General features: G+C 36.8%; 1 protein-coding gene across 1 annotated transcript in view; it reads left to right on the top strand.

The window, feature by feature from the left end:
• The window catches only part of LOC118416201 (voltage-dependent calcium channel subunit alpha-2/delta-1-like), a 56399-nt gene extending 38011 nt beyond the window's left edge, over nt 1-18388 (top strand). The window contains exons 7-34 of the mRNA XM_035821282.1: nt 1079-1136; nt 1977-2027; nt 2753-2852; nt 3163-3231; nt 4207-4296; nt 4647-4763; nt 5039-5117; nt 6007-6056; nt 6756-6779; nt 7241-7324; nt 7765-7818; nt 9264-9338; nt 10056-10130; nt 10765-10782; nt 11063-11092; nt 12154-12225; nt 12508-12579; nt 12872-12933; nt 15061-15128; nt 15437-15485; nt 15770-15864; nt 16170-16263; nt 16721-16795; nt 17051-17113; nt 17389-17492; nt 17825-17908; nt 18026-18087; nt 18305-18388. Of these exons, the coding sequence (XP_035677175.1) occupies nt 1079-1136; nt 1977-2027; nt 2753-2852; nt 3163-3231; nt 4207-4296; nt 4647-4763; nt 5039-5117; nt 6007-6056; nt 6756-6779; nt 7241-7324; nt 7765-7818; nt 9264-9338; nt 10056-10130; nt 10765-10782; nt 11063-11092; nt 12154-12225; nt 12508-12579; nt 12872-12933; nt 15061-15128; nt 15437-15485; nt 15770-15864; nt 16170-16263; nt 16721-16795; nt 17051-17113; nt 17389-17492; nt 17825-17908; nt 18026-18087; nt 18305-18388 (1958 nt within the window). The remainder of the gene's footprint in view (nt 1-1078; nt 1137-1976; nt 2028-2752; nt 2853-3162; nt 3232-4206; nt 4297-4646; nt 4764-5038; nt 5118-6006; nt 6057-6755; nt 6780-7240; nt 7325-7764; nt 7819-9263; nt 9339-10055; nt 10131-10764; nt 10783-11062; nt 11093-12153; nt 12226-12507; nt 12580-12871; nt 12934-15060; nt 15129-15436; nt 15486-15769; nt 15865-16169; nt 16264-16720; nt 16796-17050; nt 17114-17388; nt 17493-17824; nt 17909-18025; nt 18088-18304) is intronic.
• The last annotated feature ends 11 nt before the right edge of the window (nt 18389-18399 follow it).

Genomic DNA, 18399 nt, shown 5'->3' with positions numbered 1-18399 from the left:
GACTCACAAAAGGAGGTGACAGAATTAATAATGGCTCTTTTTAAAAGCTTTTTTCTAGGAAGTCCTAAAAGGCACGAATCTCTTAATGCACAATTCCTTAGGGACAGAGACACTTCATACATAAGATGCAGCAGTAAGACGTTTAAATGTGATTGTATCACAGGGGGAGCAATTAAAGTTAAATGATTTATTCCTGACATTTTCATGCCGGAGACACACCAGCTTTCCCTTTATTTATTGGAATACCTGAGTAGGAACCAAATACAAGGTACAAATTGCTTCATCAGTCATTTTGGCAATCAAGACAAATCTAGACTCTGTGGCATGGGAAATGTCACATAACAATGATATCAGGTTCCACTGGGGGACCATTTGTCGGTGAGCACATCAAGCCAAAACGTCAGATGTAAGAATCTGCATTCTTGTCAGGCAAAACAGCAAGAAGATTGGAGTCATATAAGGCCATTGCCACTTCCCAATAAGCACTTAATGTCTGACTATGCATCTGTATGGGCAGTGGGGGAGTCATGTTCAAGTCTAGAGGGCTGCTGACTAAAAGCATTCAGTAAATTTAATTTTCCATCTTATGGCCCAAATTTCGCAGCTGTGAGGAAGGAAATTTCAAAGCCCTTGCCAGTTATAGTTATAGAAATACCATGGAAAGATTGAATGTTTTTGACTTATTTTTGTGTCTCTGTTAGTGTTTCTGCAATTCAGCTTGAAGTTGAATTTCTGTATATGTTCTGCCAGAGGGTGTAGTGCAAATCCTGTTTGTTCCATCAGAGGGTACAATGTACTTACCGTCTGCCCTCTCTGTTTTTTTACTTTCTTGTTATAAAGTCAACTCCACTGCAAAGAAACAACCTGCTGACTATAATGTAGTTGAATGATCCTTGCAGCATAGTTTAATTTTCATTGTCTGTTCACTTTCTTTTACGTGTATATTCACTTTTATGCTTGTACACTATCGTTGATTGTTGTTCACATGCATGTTCATTAGCCTACTGTGGGTGAATTTGCAAGAAACCTTTGCTATAACTTAGGATTCACATATCTTGATATGTTGTCTGTTCTTAAGCCTTCCAGTGGGAGAGTCCTGGGACAGTAGACCTGTTTGATGTCAGGAGAAGGCCATGGTGAGTTGTGAATTTTCTGTAAAGACAGATTGAAGTTATCAACAATTAATGTCCTAAATACATTTCCTCAGAATGTCTTTTGTCTTCTTGCATACAATATGGCCTACTTCTTTTTCTTGAATGATGCACATACATTGTGCTTTTGAGCCTTTCTCTAACGAGAATTCTTTGCTTAATCAGGTTACCTATACCTAAGTACATCAAATTTTGCTTTAATCTTCTTTGTGCTGACTAAAGGCATTCTACACAGTCACTATTATCTTCACAAATAATAATCCTTAGAATTGCAAATCAAATTGGGCTGGTCCCTGGGTTGCTGTGGGGTCTTTTATACATATGTTTGTGTAACCTTGAAATGGAACCTTTCCTTTGATGCAGTTGATTTAATGGAAAGGAATCAATTTGTGTGATAAAGACAGCTCTTGATTGGATCATCCCTCACAAAAAGGGGTCATCTGACTGGGTTAATCTGTAAGACCTTTCATATATGTAATCTTGACATGTATTGTAAAACTTTTCCACTCAGATGAAAGACAGTCAATTTTTATGATTAATACGCGGTGCCTGGAAATTGATTTTATGGCATATGTCACGACATGCTGTCAGTAATACCTTTCCTTTACGACATACGTGAGCAAAACAAATGGATTTTTAATCTACTTTGTAGCCCCTAGTGGGATAAACTGGGCCATGTTCATCATGAATTTCATAGGTCTACAAGTAGAGAGGGTAGCAGAATGTGAATAGGTGGCCATGTTTTTACTTAAGGCAAACAAAAACTTTAAGAATGTTTAATATGTGTCTTAGATTCTCATGTCTAACTTTCTCCCCAAATTACAGGTACATCCAAGGTGCCAGTTCAGCAAAAGATATGATGATCCTAATTGACAAGTAAGTATGTTTAATACATATGTTGTTTTTACATAATTTGGGTAGTACACTTGTGTGATATTCAACCTACCACGTTAAGTACAACATACATATTTCAAAGGTACAAGAAGATCAAATAATTATGTACTTCAATTGGGCATTCTTCATGAGTCACACTAAACTATCTTTAAGCTCAACAACTATTAAGTTCTACTTTTACATGTATGACATACATATATCATGGAATAACAGCCATTCTTCTTGTCCTTGCATACATTTGTACATACACACACTTGAACATCAACAGAGTACACAGAAATCAAAGTTGAATATTGACTTTGTAGGTTGTACTAGTTCATTCAACTTGGAATGGGTGACCTTTGTGACAAGAGGCCCTGAGATTGCATTACACCAGGGGGAGATCAATGCAACATGGGAGATACAGTCACAGTGCCTTCTTTGCTCTGCTCCAGTTTGGTCTTAAGATGTCATAAGCTGTTTCTTCCTAGACTGTTACAAGCAAGTTTATGATGAAGGACCATGTCAACATTGTCTGGTTTAATGATGACATTGAAAGGGACATGGACAGATTTTAATCACAATTCAAAGTACAGGAAGCTCTGTTTGTTTCTAGTGATTTCATCTATATTTAGCAGAATGAGATAAGGATATATTTTAGCTTATGTGTGTATAACATACTGAGTCTCATGCTTTTATGTCATCTTCTGTTTTCTTCTATTGTGCAGTAGTGGAAGTGTCCACGGTTTGACCCTCACCCTCATCAAGAGGTCGGTACAGGAACTACTCAAGACACTAGGAGAAAATGACTTTGTCAATATGGCATGGGTTAGTGTCACATGCATTTATTCAACTTTAAATTTACTTTTGTCAAACAAGTTTAGTTTCACCTTTCTCTTGTTGTTAGAAGATAAACTTCATGAGAAAATTTTTGCTCCGTGGGCACAGGAGCCTAATCAATACTGCATGTCTTCCAAAGTTTTCTTTTTCATATTTTGGTTTGGTAGAAAAACTGAGACCCAACATTTACAATGCCAGCTGTTCCATAGTGTTTTTATAGTTATGATAAACGGTGCTGCTTCAGTAACCTTGCTGTATCTTGTGAATCAGCTCATTGATACCCTTTCACTCCCACTAGTTCAACACAGAGGCACATTATGTCAGCTGCTTTGACACCTTTGTCCAGGCCAATGTACGCAACAAAAAGGTAAACATCAATCATTTCAAGCATGTTTTCTCCGGGATAGATTTTTCTCTAGTCCTATCAGGAATGCATTCTATATATCAAATACAATTTGCAGTTTTACAAACGGTTAGTGTAAATCAACTTTTGCTATCCTTGGGAATTGGTGATGTGATCAGCAAATATTTTGTTACTGGTATACCATTTTTGAAACAGCTGCATTGACTTGATTGTAACATTTCTGTCTTTGAAGTAAAGACCATCTGCTACATGACCTATTTTGACAAGTTGCTGGTATACTTTTGTGTTAGAATACTAAGCTTAAAGCTGAGTGAAAAAGTTCCTCTAATGACTTTTACCAGAAATCATAACATGCAGTCTCAGCAACTCAGTTGTTTCCAGTACTTCATCAATTTAGCAGTTACTCAACATACCAGCTAAATTCTCTATGATATCTTGTACTTGCATTCTGTCTTTCTATGCTTTCTGATTTTTTTTTCTTGTTTCCATAATTGCTTCCTCTCAACAATTTTCCTAGATCTTCCTTGAAGGTTTAAAACTGATAAAGGCCACTGATCGGCATAATTGGAGTGCTGGCCTAGAATTTGGTTTCAAGCAATTCCAGAAAGTATGCTACTTTTTCTTTCATCTGTGATTGATTATTGTCTCTCTAACATGATATATAATCCTTTGTTAAGATTATGAGTTAAATTATTTATCTCTCACTTCAACTGTCCCATTCTAACAAACCTCATTCTAACCCACATTCTAACAATTGTAGAATCATCCACAACAAATACCCATAGCAAAAGAAATGTCCTTTCCTCAGATGTGACAAGCTGGTAACATTACTCGAGGTCATGCTATCAAACAGACATGTCTAGCAGACCCAGAGACATAAGTAAGAGAAGTTCACAGGAAGTACTGCAGGAGAAGACATTTTGTTTGTTGAGGTCCACCATGCATGTGTGTCCTGCATGTTATGTGTTTGTCCTGAAGGTTCTGGAAGTTGCTGTCCTGGAGATTGGTGATGGAAACATGTCTGACTTTGGAAAGGGCTTGGAGTTTGCATTCAGAGCTTTTGACGATGTAAGTTTTGCCTTGCATGTCTATTGATATGGTCCTGAACCTTACCAAGTGCTGAGGACTACATTTAATTATCCTTAGTACAGCAAATGTTTGACTACTAGTATGTTTTTTTGGTCTGGAAGTGAAATGCTGACCATTGTGATCATGATACAGAGACATGTTACATTTTGGAACAAATTAATCTTCCTTATAGGGTCTAGCAGTATTTATAACTTTTTTAATGATCCACACACATAATATAATTTGTAATGTGTACGACAACTTCTGAGTGAGAGGTATTCATGACATTGACATTAGGTGCATGAGCGAGAGAAAATAATGGTTACCGAATTTTCTGATTCCCCCACCAGTTCAATGCAACCCATACCAGCCAGGGTGCCAGGTGTAACAAGATCATCATGCTTTTTACTGATGGTGGTACCGAGAGACCTGTGGAGGTCTTTGAGAAGTATAACAAGGACAGAGATGTAAGTTTTGTTTCTTGGAGATGAAAGAAGAAAATACTATGTATAAATATCATGATAACACCAAATATATTATGTAATTTTGTAGAATTTTGATGGTTAAGGCTATACAACTTTATGATATTAAAATCCATGTTTTTACACTACTTTTAGCATAAACTGCAACTTTTCCTGCTTGAAAACAATAGCACTCTTGGGTGGTAATATTTCTATTACTCGTTACAGAAGTGTTTCTTTCTAACATGGTGAGCAACTTGTCTGCCCCCCTCTTGCTACAGATCAGAATATTCACCTATGCAGTTGGCCCTCCTGCTTACTCAACCAGTGCACTTAAGTGGATGGCATGTGAAAATAAAGGTTTGTGATTAAACACTGCAGGTGTGCCCTCTAACATTCTTTCAATGAAGTGCAACTTTCCAACATAGCATGGATTCCTGCAGCTGTTCATATGGCATGACTTCAGCATGTAAATGAACGGGGTAACAATAGTTCACCAAATGCAATGTTGTGTTTGATTTTGATCTTAGTTACAAAATGATAATACTAATTTCTCTTGTAAGTTTGCTGGTGCTAATATTTGGCATGTTCTTATCTATTCTTGTTCATCATTTCTAGTTTGAGGAATCACACTACAGCTTGTGAGAGTGAGGAATTGCAGTGCACCCCATATTGAAGCAATTTTGCCTTTCATTCATGAAATTTCATAATCATTTTTCTAATAATAGGGGTTTAAATTTGAAATGTTAAATCTAATTTGTTTTTTAGATTGATTTTTGCATGAAGAGATGATTCTGTATCATCAACTGGTCCCAGGGGAAGCTCTCTCAGTTACAGTATACCTTAATCATTAATTTGACCTCATAAGCCTCATAAGTAAAAGAATCCATTAAGCGTAGATTGGAAATCACTAAACATTCATGTGTTAGAATTAATGACTAAAAAGGTAATACAAGCTGAGCCTTAACCATATTGATTACCTGTCCAAAAGTACATGATTGTATTGGATTGTGAGTTTGCCCTGGGACAGGAACACCAGAAAGTTAACAATTTGTGCCCATTTCTGTGTGACCAAAGCTGATCCTTCTGCCATGTACACTGTAGGTTATTATGTAGACATTCCAGCTGTCGGAGCCATCAGACAGAAAACTCAGGTGAGCGGCTGGCTGGCTGACTTCTCCACCCCACACTCTCCTATTTCTCTCCCCACTTTCCTCTAAGCTATCTCTCCTTCTGTCTCACCAATCAGGTTATTTCTTAGAGATCCCAGCAGTGGGGGCCATAAGACAGCAGACACAGGTGAGGGGAGCTGGACAGGCAGAGGGTACAGCTTGTTTCTCAGGGACCTGTCATCAAGTACAATGTATCTCCACTGTCATCCATTTGTGGGGAGATGAAAAAAAATCAATTTGTGAAACGTCCGTGACAACATTTTCACAAAGGGCATCCCACTGTTTGTTTCATTGTGTGAGGCTTGATCAACTTTTGTAGCAATGGTTCCGACAATAAAAATGGCAGAAAAACAAGTGACTATGTTTTTTGGGGCTTGGCAGAGCTGGAGCTAGAGGGATTCTAGCTGGACACATCTGAATACTAAATGGAAATTTACAATACATTACAGTTGGGAAGGATCATGATAAAGAATTGTTACCTGCAGAACACCAAGTTCAGTGCATTACTTAGCTTTGCAATATCTGATACATTGTTGGAGCAATTCCTGGAAGATGCAGCATTGCTACAGTCTGCAATTTTGTTCCACGCGACACCTGCTTATGATGTTCAACGTTAATTCAACATGTAGGGTTGATGTATATATAGAGATTTCATTTGTCATAAGATTGTTTTCATCCTTAAGTTTCATACCTTTTTTGTAAGGTGTAGGTAGCATTGTTGTTCCTATCCCTTTAATTTTCACATTTCTTACTTTTCACTCCCCTATCACTTACTTTTCCTTTCCCTTTCCATTTGTAACCCTTCCCAATATTTGTGATGCTGTAGCACCTCTGCCCTCTATGCCACCAGGTAAATTAACAAGTGATGCAGGATGTGACCATCATGATCATGTCAATAATGCACGCCAGTGACTTTCATTGTGCAAGTGCCTACTGTCTGATCATGTAGAGTATGATTCGTAATGATTGTCATTAATAGGTTGTTTTTTTAAATTGCACGGTATATCTTGAAGAAAGCAGATACATGGCTTAAACATTTAATCTGCTGTTATTAGTACTTTGTGAAGTGGCTTCCCTGAAATATTGCAAAGACTTGACAAAAGCAAAAGAATGTTATGTAATATTGGATGAAACCCATTGTTTCATATGTGCTTGTTTTCTCTACATCCATGTATCTTCAAGCATCTTTAATCTATACTTGTTACAGTAAACCATATGTTATAGATTATGATGGCACTTCCATAGGATACATTTTTATGAGGTGGAAAAGAGCTGTTATAGGACACTGTTCTAACTATTCTTTGTTTGTAGGACTATGTAGCTGTACTGAGTAGACCCATGGTGTTATCAGAGGAAAAACAGTTTATGTGGACAAACATCTACCTGGATGCTATGGTCAGAATCATTTTAATGTTATTGTTAAGTGCCATTCACATGTCTATTTTCTTATTGTTGATGTGTAGGGGAACAAGTTACTGTATATACAATCATGTACATTTTCGCCTATTCCAATCTCTGGCAAATGATGATTACTACATGTATCTAAATGAATAGAGAAAAAGTCTTACTGGACCATCTGCTGTTACATTAATGAATGTAATCAATCTTATTAGTACATTTCATGGTGCTAAACTTAACTGATGATAACATGCAAATCATGAGCAGCCTCAGAGCATGTAGATCTCTGGTGGAATATTGTAGGTACAGTTCACATTTAATTTTCAGTCATTTATTGAATGTATCAACTTTGTAGTCTCATTAAGGTGATGCAGTGTACGATATTGGTATGAAGTCTGGCTAATTCATGTAATGATAACCTTGATTTTCCATTGCAGGGCATGGGCATGATGACAACTATCACTCTTCCTGTCTACAACAAGTCATTAGGAGTGAGTAGATTACTCCATTTTATTTTCTCAAGACTATGTAGCCACAATAATAAATATGTTAGTAACATAAAGGCCACTGTTAATACATACAATCTCTCAAAGACTTGTTCTTGCCCCTGACTGTTAGAGTAGATAGACTTCAGACGTGAAGATATTATGTAAAGTGAGACTTGCATAGTCTATATGTCTGATTATAGTCCAGCCAGTTAACAGTATACTTGTACACTAAAGCTACAAATGCTATGTGTAGATAGTGCTAAGCATTGCGCTATGCTTTTTTATGGTTCAGATTCATCACTTACAGTGATTAGTACATCTAAAATTCTATTGAATTAAAAGTTAAGCATATGTAGTAACTAAGGCATTTTCACAAAATGGACAGGGGGAAAATGCCTTAAATGTTCAGTAGCACTTTTACTGTTTCATTTTCAGCAGCCCAAAACTAGCAAACAGAAATGTACTTGTTCTGAACTGTGCATGTTAAAAAGTGTTGGCTGTTCCTTATTTCCTCTTCCATGAAGCAAACAGTGAGTTATGGAAATTCTTATTCCGTAAGTAGCTTGGTGGTAGATGTTGTGTTAGACAGCTGGCCTTGTTACTGTGGTAAGGTCTGTGGCTGACTGTATGTATCTGTGACCACTTGTCCTGATGGTAAGTGTCCTGTGTGCCTTTCTGAGATGTGATGCAGTGATGTGGTGGCTGTACTGCGCTTCAGCAATGTGAAATAAGTCTACAGCTTCTGATTTTAGTCATATTCTTTCCCTGGGTACTGTTAGATGTGGTCTTACAATCAAAGACCATCAAATTGATGTTGTAGGGTTTAGAATGATGCAAATTACAAGGAAACACATGAATAAAATGGTTTAACACCTAAATGTCATTATAACTTTAGGTGACCAATTCAAAGTAATGCAGTCGAGAAAGTTCGCGAGTATTGTAGAGTATCTATAAATTTATGGAAACTAAGTTAGGCTAACAATCTATTAAAATATTTTGATGATGTTTTTTCCACAATCTCACCTTTTTTGCAGAATCTTTTATGAAGGGCAGCGGCATTTTCTGAATGTGTTTTGTTATTTGTCACTGACAGAGCAGAATGTTGTGTAATCATCATAGTGGCACTTATTATGTCTTATGTGAAGGGTTCAGGCACATGAAAATCAAATGTGTCCATATCATTTACTGCCCTGCATATGAAATGTGACATCATGAAAATGTGTAACACCCAAAACTGTTGATCTTTGTATTCAGTACTTTCATGTTTTATCCATTATTATATTTGTCTGCTGCAGGGACTTCAAATTTTAGTATCGCAACTTTGATGTCACAAAGATACTGCTATTGTCCTTACACTTGCACTTGCAAACTTAGTACACCATGTTATTGTCCTGTAGTTAGTTAGTTTCCATTTTTATCAAAAGTGTTTGTCTTGGTGTGCGTATTAGAGCCAGGAGATTCTAGGAGTAATGGGCACAGACATCACGCTGGCACAGATCACCAAATTCAACCCCAACAGGGAGGTAAAGACATGCTTCTTCTTATCTACTAGCATTATAGTAATGTATTTTGTTTAGAAATGCTATGTTAGAATTGGTTTAAGAATCCCCTTGCTATTTTCACCAAAATAAAAACTTAACAAGAATTTTTTCCCCATGTCTTGCTGGGATACATTATATTGGTTAACTTAACTTCAAACAGCCCTGATACTTTGACCCTACTTTATCATGTGTGCAATTTGCAACATAATTAGCTGACACCTTTATAGTCTGTGTCACATGAACCAGCTCTGAAAAGCACATAGATCATGCTTTGAAACAGTAAGATATAATGTTGAAGAGTGCAAATTTGCAAGTACAAATCTTTTGGAAACTCCATTGTTAGTGCAGCCATACTTTCAGCACCAAGGAGAAGTCCATGAACCTAGGAAATATGGGAGTTGTTAGGCATATCCTCATCTCTTGCTTGTAACACAGACAAACCTTTGAAATGCAAGATTTATCATCTCTAATCCTTAGATTTGTTTAAAGTAGTAGTAGTAGTAGTAGTAGTAGTAGTAGTAGCAGTAGTAGTAGCAGTAGTAGTAGTAGTAGTAGTAGTAGTAGTAGTAGTAGTAGTAGTAGTAGTAGTATTGCATAACTTTCCAGGGCTCCCCTTTTGGAAAACGTAATAATTAGTTTGTCACGTACATGTACCATTTTTCTAACCAGGAAGGATGCTGATGACTTTCTATTTTGCAGGTTGGACCCACAGGTTATACTTTTGCCATCAACCCCAATGGCTACATACTCTTCCATCCCAGCCTTAAAAGCCAGGTGAGGTTACATACTTTGCATTGATATTTTACGGAATCCACATGCTTATTTTGTTTCTATAAAGACCTCTGGCATCTTATGGTACAGGACTTAACAGTCATATAGAAGGCACAGAAATGATCAGTGGTGTACATTGTATACATTACCTACACATTTGTAACACAACACATGGTTGACTGCAGTGTGTTGTGAGCAGGATTGTTCTGAATAAATGGCAAGTTAAAGCTCAAAGCGCGCTTTTGTTTAAGATGTTTACTTGCTATACCAAATACAGCATGCACAACAATATCTGAAAAATAGGGACAACATTTTGATGGCTAGAGTTCACAGTATAAGCTCCATTCCCTGGGGGGCTAAAAGTCCTCATACACTGTGGGCACTAACAAATAAATCGTAATCAATGTATCATAGCTCAGACTAAGCAAACATTCAATGTCCTTTTCAAAATAAACTAACAACATTTAGTTGTAAATTAACCATGAAACTGAGGTGAAGCTTGTTTGGTGTCCATATAATCTGTATCTTTTTGTTTGATCTAATATGTTCTATTTTGTCAAGTATGCATATAAAGGTTTCTTTTTGTTGTCCCAAGTTTCATAACTCATCAGTTGCAGTTCATTTTCTTTTGTTACAGGAGCAAACTTATTCATCGGTGAGTCTTCCAGCAATATTGTTCAGGTTGACCAAATTGGTTGCAAACTGTTGGTTTGTCCAAAACAGTTTTACAAACTAGCTGTAAAATGCTATAAACTACCTGTAAAATGCTCTAAAAATTATCCTGCCAAAACAGTAAAAAAATTCCACAAGTCATATTTCTTGCACCTGTTCAGATTTCCATTTATTTCTTTTTCATAATGCTTTTGTTGTCCCATTACCATTTCATGCTTATAATACTTTGCATGCTATACGCTGTACGCTGTATTCATTTTCAGTTTTCTGAGAAAGCACGGCTAGAGTATAGGGTGAGTCTGGCTGGACTGTGATATGGTGATGATCTAACCAAATAAGCAGCTGATAACACCTCACTGATTCTACTTGATTTCTATAAATAACTTTAACATTTAAGATCATTGTTATTAATCATTGATTTTGCTGTGAGATGATGAAATGACTCACTGATATTTATTGATTTTGACAAGAAATTAATAGACTTGTATGATAATTGTGATAACCTGTGATGTTGCTGTGGCACTGTGTTGACCTACATGTGTATGCTAATCACAAACAACTAACAATTCAATTATTTAAATCAATTTCTAAACAAATAATGTGATCACAACTAACAGTCAGAAGTGTTTCATTAATCACATTAAAAAAAGTTGTTAATTTTTGCATGGAAAGTTTAATGAAATGAATTAACATGTTCAGTGTGTCTATGTCATTCAATATAGTGTTACAACCTGCTCTTGTACTTTGTTTGAAACGTATAGAAATATGTATACATTAGTACTGTATTTGGGAAATAATCCTACTGCAAAGACTTGTTTGTTGCAGATATATTTAGCTTATGGGCACTCTGTGTGCGTGTGTGATGTGTGTGTGTGTGTGATGTGTTTGTGTATGGTGTGTTTGTATCATAATCGAAAAATGATGAAAGTTACAAATTCCCCTTTAATGCACCTTGATGTAAGTAGGCCAGTGATCAACTGGTCTTCTAAAATCCTTACGTTTTTGCACTAGCTTTTTTTCCAACATGGATCAGATGTAATGTTAATTGCAACAGCACTTATTAGATCTGAAAGAGGGAGGAGATCTGTTGTTAAATACATATCTTTTTGCTTAATACAAATGCTCTGCACTCTGCCATCATTTATTTCCTTACATGAAGAGAAGATTTTACAAATAGAATATTAACCATTTAATCAATGTCAATCACAAACTTTAGGCTTCTCACCTAGAATACATTGTACAGAGGCTTTGAAGGGAGTACAACATTTATGACAAAAAAAGGACTTGTGACAAAACCATGCAGTTGTACAAACCGTGTACCACAGAATTAAGAGGTCATATCTGTTCATTTCAGCTGGGTTACCTGTCAGAGCCACCTAATGTTGATTTCCTGGAGGTGGAACCAGACAACCCCAGTAAGGAAGAAGTGAGTATGAAAGAACATCTTAAGTGGTTTCGCAGTTTCACTACTTTTTTTTTCTCTGTAGATGATACGGCATTGATAAGATGATCATGTATCCATCATCATATTTATGGATGTTTTTTTTGCCTGCATTGACCTAGTACGTATTAACATGTTGTACTTGAGTTTCAATGGATGATAGAAATAGACATTTTAAGCTTCTCCAAACTCAGATGTCTACAAGTTGACAAGAGATAAGGGAAGAACATTTTTATTGATAAATTAATCTCTCTCATATACCTCCAGGTGAGGAAAAACATGATTGATCGAGCATCAGGAGCAGTGACTATAGAGACTTTTGTCAGGTCACAAGATGAGGTGAGGCACTTTGTACTTATTTCAAGTCTGGGCTACTTATTGGATAGCTGTAACAGACATGTTAAGGTTATAGGATTCAGTGTTTTGTGATAACAGAAAACAATAGGTAGGAAGAGCAGTACGGTATCTATTGAATGGACAATAGCTGATACATGATGGCACATGTATTACTATCATGAAATAGCCCTCGTTCAAATCTATGACAACTTTGTACAATGTTTAAGGCCATTTTTAGTGTTTCAGTCAGATTGTTGTTTTGCATGAGATAATTTGTTTGTTTGCTTGTTTGCAGAGATACGTGGACCTTGTGAACAGGACATACATCTACGGTCCCATGAACAGCACCATATTCAGGTAGGCCGTCTGTGCTTGCCTTGCACTAATGCATGGGTGAAACTCTGATCTAACTCCTGGTAATTTTTCCCCAGTACCTTTGCAGCATTTGTGTTGTCCAGGATGTGAAGGCACAGACCCCGGCAGTGCCCCCCTGTGCATGGCTGCAACCGGCTGGTGTAGGCAACCCACGTGTCGTCAGTGGAAGTGTTGTGTGCCCATGACTCCTTCCCTTTAGCCCCCAAATTCTTGTGAGAACAGGCCCCACTGTTATCATCCCTCTAAGACAGTGCTACCCTGTAGAGATGCTGCAACAGGCATCCCTCTCCCTAAAAAGTGTCAGCTGTGAACTCTTAACTTGCTGCATGTCTCAGTTCCCTTAGAATTAGTCCCTTGCATGTTTGGCGTTATAACAAACTAAAAAAGAGAAGTGTCCGTGGTGCCCCTCCCCAATAGACGGTGAGCTAAAAGAATTGACTTGTATTTTGTTCTCATCTCTACCATTTTAAAATGCCATTAATTTGCAATGAACATCAACGGCAAAGAGGGATATGTAGGTATGTACACAAGTCATTAGGCTTTAACCTGCTCTCAGAGCTGAGGCTGTTTCAGGAAGATGTATGAATAATGGAATAAAATGTCACTCTGTCACTAAATTGTCTCAGCAAACATGACAAAGGCTCCTCCTGAAACAGCCTCTCATATCCCAAAGCAAACAACAAAGCCATTCATTGTTTGCTGTTCCACAATCCAAACTCTGATCCCCAAAGTAGTGGCATTAAAGCCCAGTTCTATCTCTGCCTAATATTTTTTGTTCACTTTTGTTTTGGATTCTTGCCCTGGTAGAACTTCATCCTTGCCAGACCATCGGTGTGCTGACTTTTCTGTGTTCCCCCTTAAATTCATGTCTGATTATTTTGGAAAATAAAGTAGATTCTATATCATAAGTTTATGTCCTGTGCCCATCTCTAGAGCTATGTATTTCCTGACTAAATGAATGTCTGTCTTTCCTACCTTAACCTTAACCTGCGTATCTTTAACCAAGTCTTTCACACATTGCTGTCAGAAAAACTGAGTGATGTTTATAAACATTCAATATTATAATTGTTATTACCTAACTCATTGTCTGACTCACACTTATCCTCATTGTTCTTATTGAAACACAAATGTTGACGATGAGAAACATCACTTGGGCCCACCGTAAATCTAAAGACTTTAATTTCCAACTCTACAAATGTGTCGTGGTTGTAGTTGTAGTTGAGGGCACCATCATATGCATTTATTTCTGTATTAAATCAAGTAAGATGTAGCCTGGCTGATGATGTTTGTTTGACAAATGGTACTGAGGAGAAGCGCATTCTATGCATCATAAGCATTATGTTTTACAGATATAAAGTGATTTTTGGATATTTGCTTGACATGTATGGAATCTGTTTTTGTGCATGTGTATGTAATAGTATAGCAAACTTTTTAGGCTTAAAAGTACAAGTAGACGTTTTTGTAGTAGGAGTTACAGTAACTACTTGTGGTATTTCTAAAAAGTTTATGGTACTTCACAAAACATACAAGTGGAAATAATCCTATCTGTCTATGCTTTTGTCAGTGTGTTTTAACTATTCATGATTTACATGTAGTTATAATAATCTGAGAGCATTTTGCTAGCCACTGTTTCCTGGACATGAAAATCCTTTTTGTATCAATGACAATGTATGTCTGAAGTTTGTGTATTAAGTTCACAGCAATGTTTCCTTGTTACAATCACAAAATGTGTTATCTTTTGCCATACCAGCTGCTTGAGCTTGGCGATGTACAGCTGATGCTAATAATGGAAGAAGATATTGATACTAGATCAAACAGCAGAATTCCATGGCTTTCATATACATGTAGAAAGCAACCAGGTTAAAGATGGAGTTTCTAGAAATTTTATTCATTTGGAATCCTGGTCTAGTAGCACAGTGCACTTGCTGCCAGCGACAGGGGACCCAAAATACCATTCAATGACATTTGAGGAGATTGTTTTACCAATATTTTCTGCCATATTTGAACAAGAATGAAATTGTTTAGTCCCTGAAGCATTTTTACTTTGAATCTCAAACATATTCAGGTTTAAGATGTGGATTAATCATGAATTTCAATTTAACTTTGCAGCCTTGGATTGGTGCTGCCGGAATACAGACAGAAGAGGATAGAAGTAGAGAACATTGACATACCAACAGGTAGAAGATAGTTTTGGAAAAGCCCTAAAGTTTCTTTTTTTTTGGGCTGTCTCTAAAACATCATAAGGAAAGAGCATGTTCAATTTTGTGATGTAAATTTTTGGTTGCTTTGTAAGTGTAATTTGCGTGGATCATCATTGTTCTGGATACATGAGTAAATAAGATTTGGGCCATGTGTATCCTTTTTGATGGTTTCTTGTGATGTTAAAAAAATCTCTGGTCATATTTATAAACACTGTATGCAGCTGCAGTGGTATTCTGGTCACCATAAATTTCTGAATCAGTACTCTTGGCTGTCTTTTATCCAGGTCGTGATTACTTACAAACACAGCGCTCTGCACTCTTCATTGCACCATGGTAAGTGTTAAGACTAATCACTTTCCCCACAGCCACTGCACATCACAGCCTAATCTTTAGCACCTTAATTAAGGCATGTTCAGCCATAAAAGGTACTTTGAAGTTTTCTACAATGCATATTTCATATCATTTTTCATGATTTTTTTTATGTCAGAGAATCTAGTAGAAAATATTAATCTTCTAAATTTGCAATAAGATACATTGAATTTCTACCTGTATTTTCCCATGAGCAGTAATGAAAGCACCTGAAATGCTCACTCGACTGATAATTCTGTTATGTACAGGAATTTCTGTGATGATGTTCTGACAAATGCCAGCCATGCTGACTTCCTACAAGACATCCTGGAGAAACTGAGTGGCTTTGACTTCCCAGCTGAATGTTAGTGACTGTTTTCTTTGCATGAAATTTGACTAATAGCTCCTATGTGAAATATTATGATTAATAGAACAGATTGACTCCTCCTTAGCAATTTACGTCACTAAATCTAGGCCTGTAAAATTGATATTAGAATGTGCTCAATCTTTTCTCTGGAACTTCGCAGTATTTTGAAATTAAAGCAGTGAAATTAAGGCCATGCATTGGGGTGAAGTCTGAAAATCTGTTAACTGTTAGATTATGGGCACAATTATAATAACAGTGCTTGCTCATTGATTGCTATAATTGTCCTGTCATGTTGATAACAGGTGATGAGCCCAGGCTGAAGCACTTGCTGCTAGACACTATTGTCACCGAGAGGCTGGCAGAATTCTGGAATAACAAAGCTGTAGACTTCAAGAGGTAACGACAAAAGGAGCATCATCTTATTCTCTACATCCAAGTCATCATTGATGTTATGTCTGATTTAGTACAGTGAAACTGCCCATGACTACTCATGGGTCAAATAAACTCTGGTCTATGTGGACAGGTGGTCACCATAAACAGGATTCTGAAGATTTCTGTTAATGTGAAAAATCATCTAAAGGGCTACAAAAAAAGTGGTCTCATAGCTAGTTGGTCCTTTGCATAGAGGTGGCCACTTGTACAGATTTGACTGGTAGAAGGTTTGTCTTTTAATGTGTGTTGTGTTTTTGCTTTTGTTGTTTGGTCTGTGCAGTAATTTTGTGATCTGTGTTTGATATAAGTTACACAATTGTTTTGCATTATTTGTTTTGCAAACAAGAGTCCGTGATTTATTGTTTTTTCTGCCATCATGATGTCTATGTCTGCATGTTTATCTGTTTGTTTTTGCTTGCAGTCAAGACCTAGAGTCATGCAGTAATACCGGTAATGCATGTAATGCTACATGTAGCAATGCTCGATATAATGCGAGGTATGTTTTGAACAATGATAGGATCATTTTATGTGCTAAACATTATAATTGGAAAATGTATTAAGTATGCTCATTTCTCATAAAAACTAACAATAAATCTAAAACCATTAAGTATACCTTCATCACTTTTGTCATACCTTTTCCCTCTACAACATTTTTTTGTAATCATTACCCAGTGATGTTTGTTTTTGTGCAAATTGTCATGTTCCAGTTTGGTCTATACAGTTACAGTCATTGTCTTTCCCTTTCCTACAGTGATGGTATCGTGGCGACTTTTGTATCAACAGAAGGTGGAATCACCAGGGTCTTTCCTGAGAGGTGAGACAATAATCCAGAGTCATTTTCTCATTAATAGATTAATAAAGAATTGTAGTGGTACTGAATATTGATAGCTTGACATGAAAGAATTCTAAATATTATTTTTTTAATCATATGGATGGCGTTATGAAACTCTTTGCACTTACATGTGTATATTTTTTTCTCAGACAAAATACAGCACTTTTGGTACATACAACTGTTATCTGACACAATGTTTTCCTTGTGCATGGTAATCAAAGCTACAAAATTTAATGTGTAATCATTGTTGTTTCCAGCGAATGTCAGGACTTTGAGGATAGGAGGGACACTTGGCAGCAGACCTTCTTCAGGAGATCTCTTGACAATAATTACTTCATCTACTCAGTGCCTTACAATTCTGGTGAGATGCAATGTTATTTGAACAACACTTACTTATACAAATTGCTATATTGTAATGACTCAGCCAGAAAGGAATAGATTGGGATAGATGTATGGTTACAAAAAAACATGTATCATATTAAGTAAGTTTTGAAAGGGTTGGGGGAGAGATTCTGTCATATCATGCCTTTGTATCAATTCAAGAGTGTTGCATCAACAAATGTATGTCCAAAGAGACAAGCTATTTGCTATTTATGTTGGATAGTTCATTGTTGTTATATTTTGTAGTTGACTGACTCCTTTCACTCAATGTACACTGCCAATAGTGAATCAATGATTTTATTCCCTCCCCAGACCACCAGAACTGGCCAGTGAATTACACCATCATGGCCACCTCCTCTGTCACTCTTAACGACATGGGTGGCATTAAACCAGCAGGTATATATCACCATTATCTACTTCATTCTGTAAATTTATATGTACTTTTTAGGAAAAGCGCAATTCAATATTCTGCTTTTTTTGCTGTGATTTAATAAAATGTGTTTCCTTTTACAGTTGTTGGAGTGAAGCTTGACCCAGAAATCATATTGGGCACCATGTTGCACATCACAGATCAGGTACAGAATTAGTCTTCAAGCGCTAATTTTTCTCTTGGTGGGCCCTGTATGATAATAAATGTGCTCATCAAGATATATGCAACAAACAGAACAGTAAAAGATTTTGCCCTTTTTTTATTTTGTTTAATCAAAACCGGGTGACAATATCAGTTGTATGTGTCTGGCTCCATTTGATCTAGTCACTATAACATTATACTACCCCATATATTGTGCACAGTGTCCTGGAGGACCGGCTTGTTCAGACGGAGTTAGCAAGAGTTGCAGAGATAGTGAGGTAAGTCTTGGGACTTGCCATTACTGATATATATGAGG

The sequence above is a fragment of the Branchiostoma floridae genome, chromosome 5 (assembly GCF_000003815.2).
Source record: "Branchiostoma floridae strain S238N-H82 chromosome 5, Bfl_VNyyK, whole genome shotgun sequence".
In the NCBI taxonomy this organism is placed as follows: Eukaryota; Metazoa; Chordata; class Leptocardii; order Amphioxiformes; family Branchiostomatidae; genus Branchiostoma; species Branchiostoma floridae.
The sequence above is the reverse complement of the archived record's forward strand: the minus strand, read 5'-3'. Positions and strand labels throughout refer to the sequence as shown.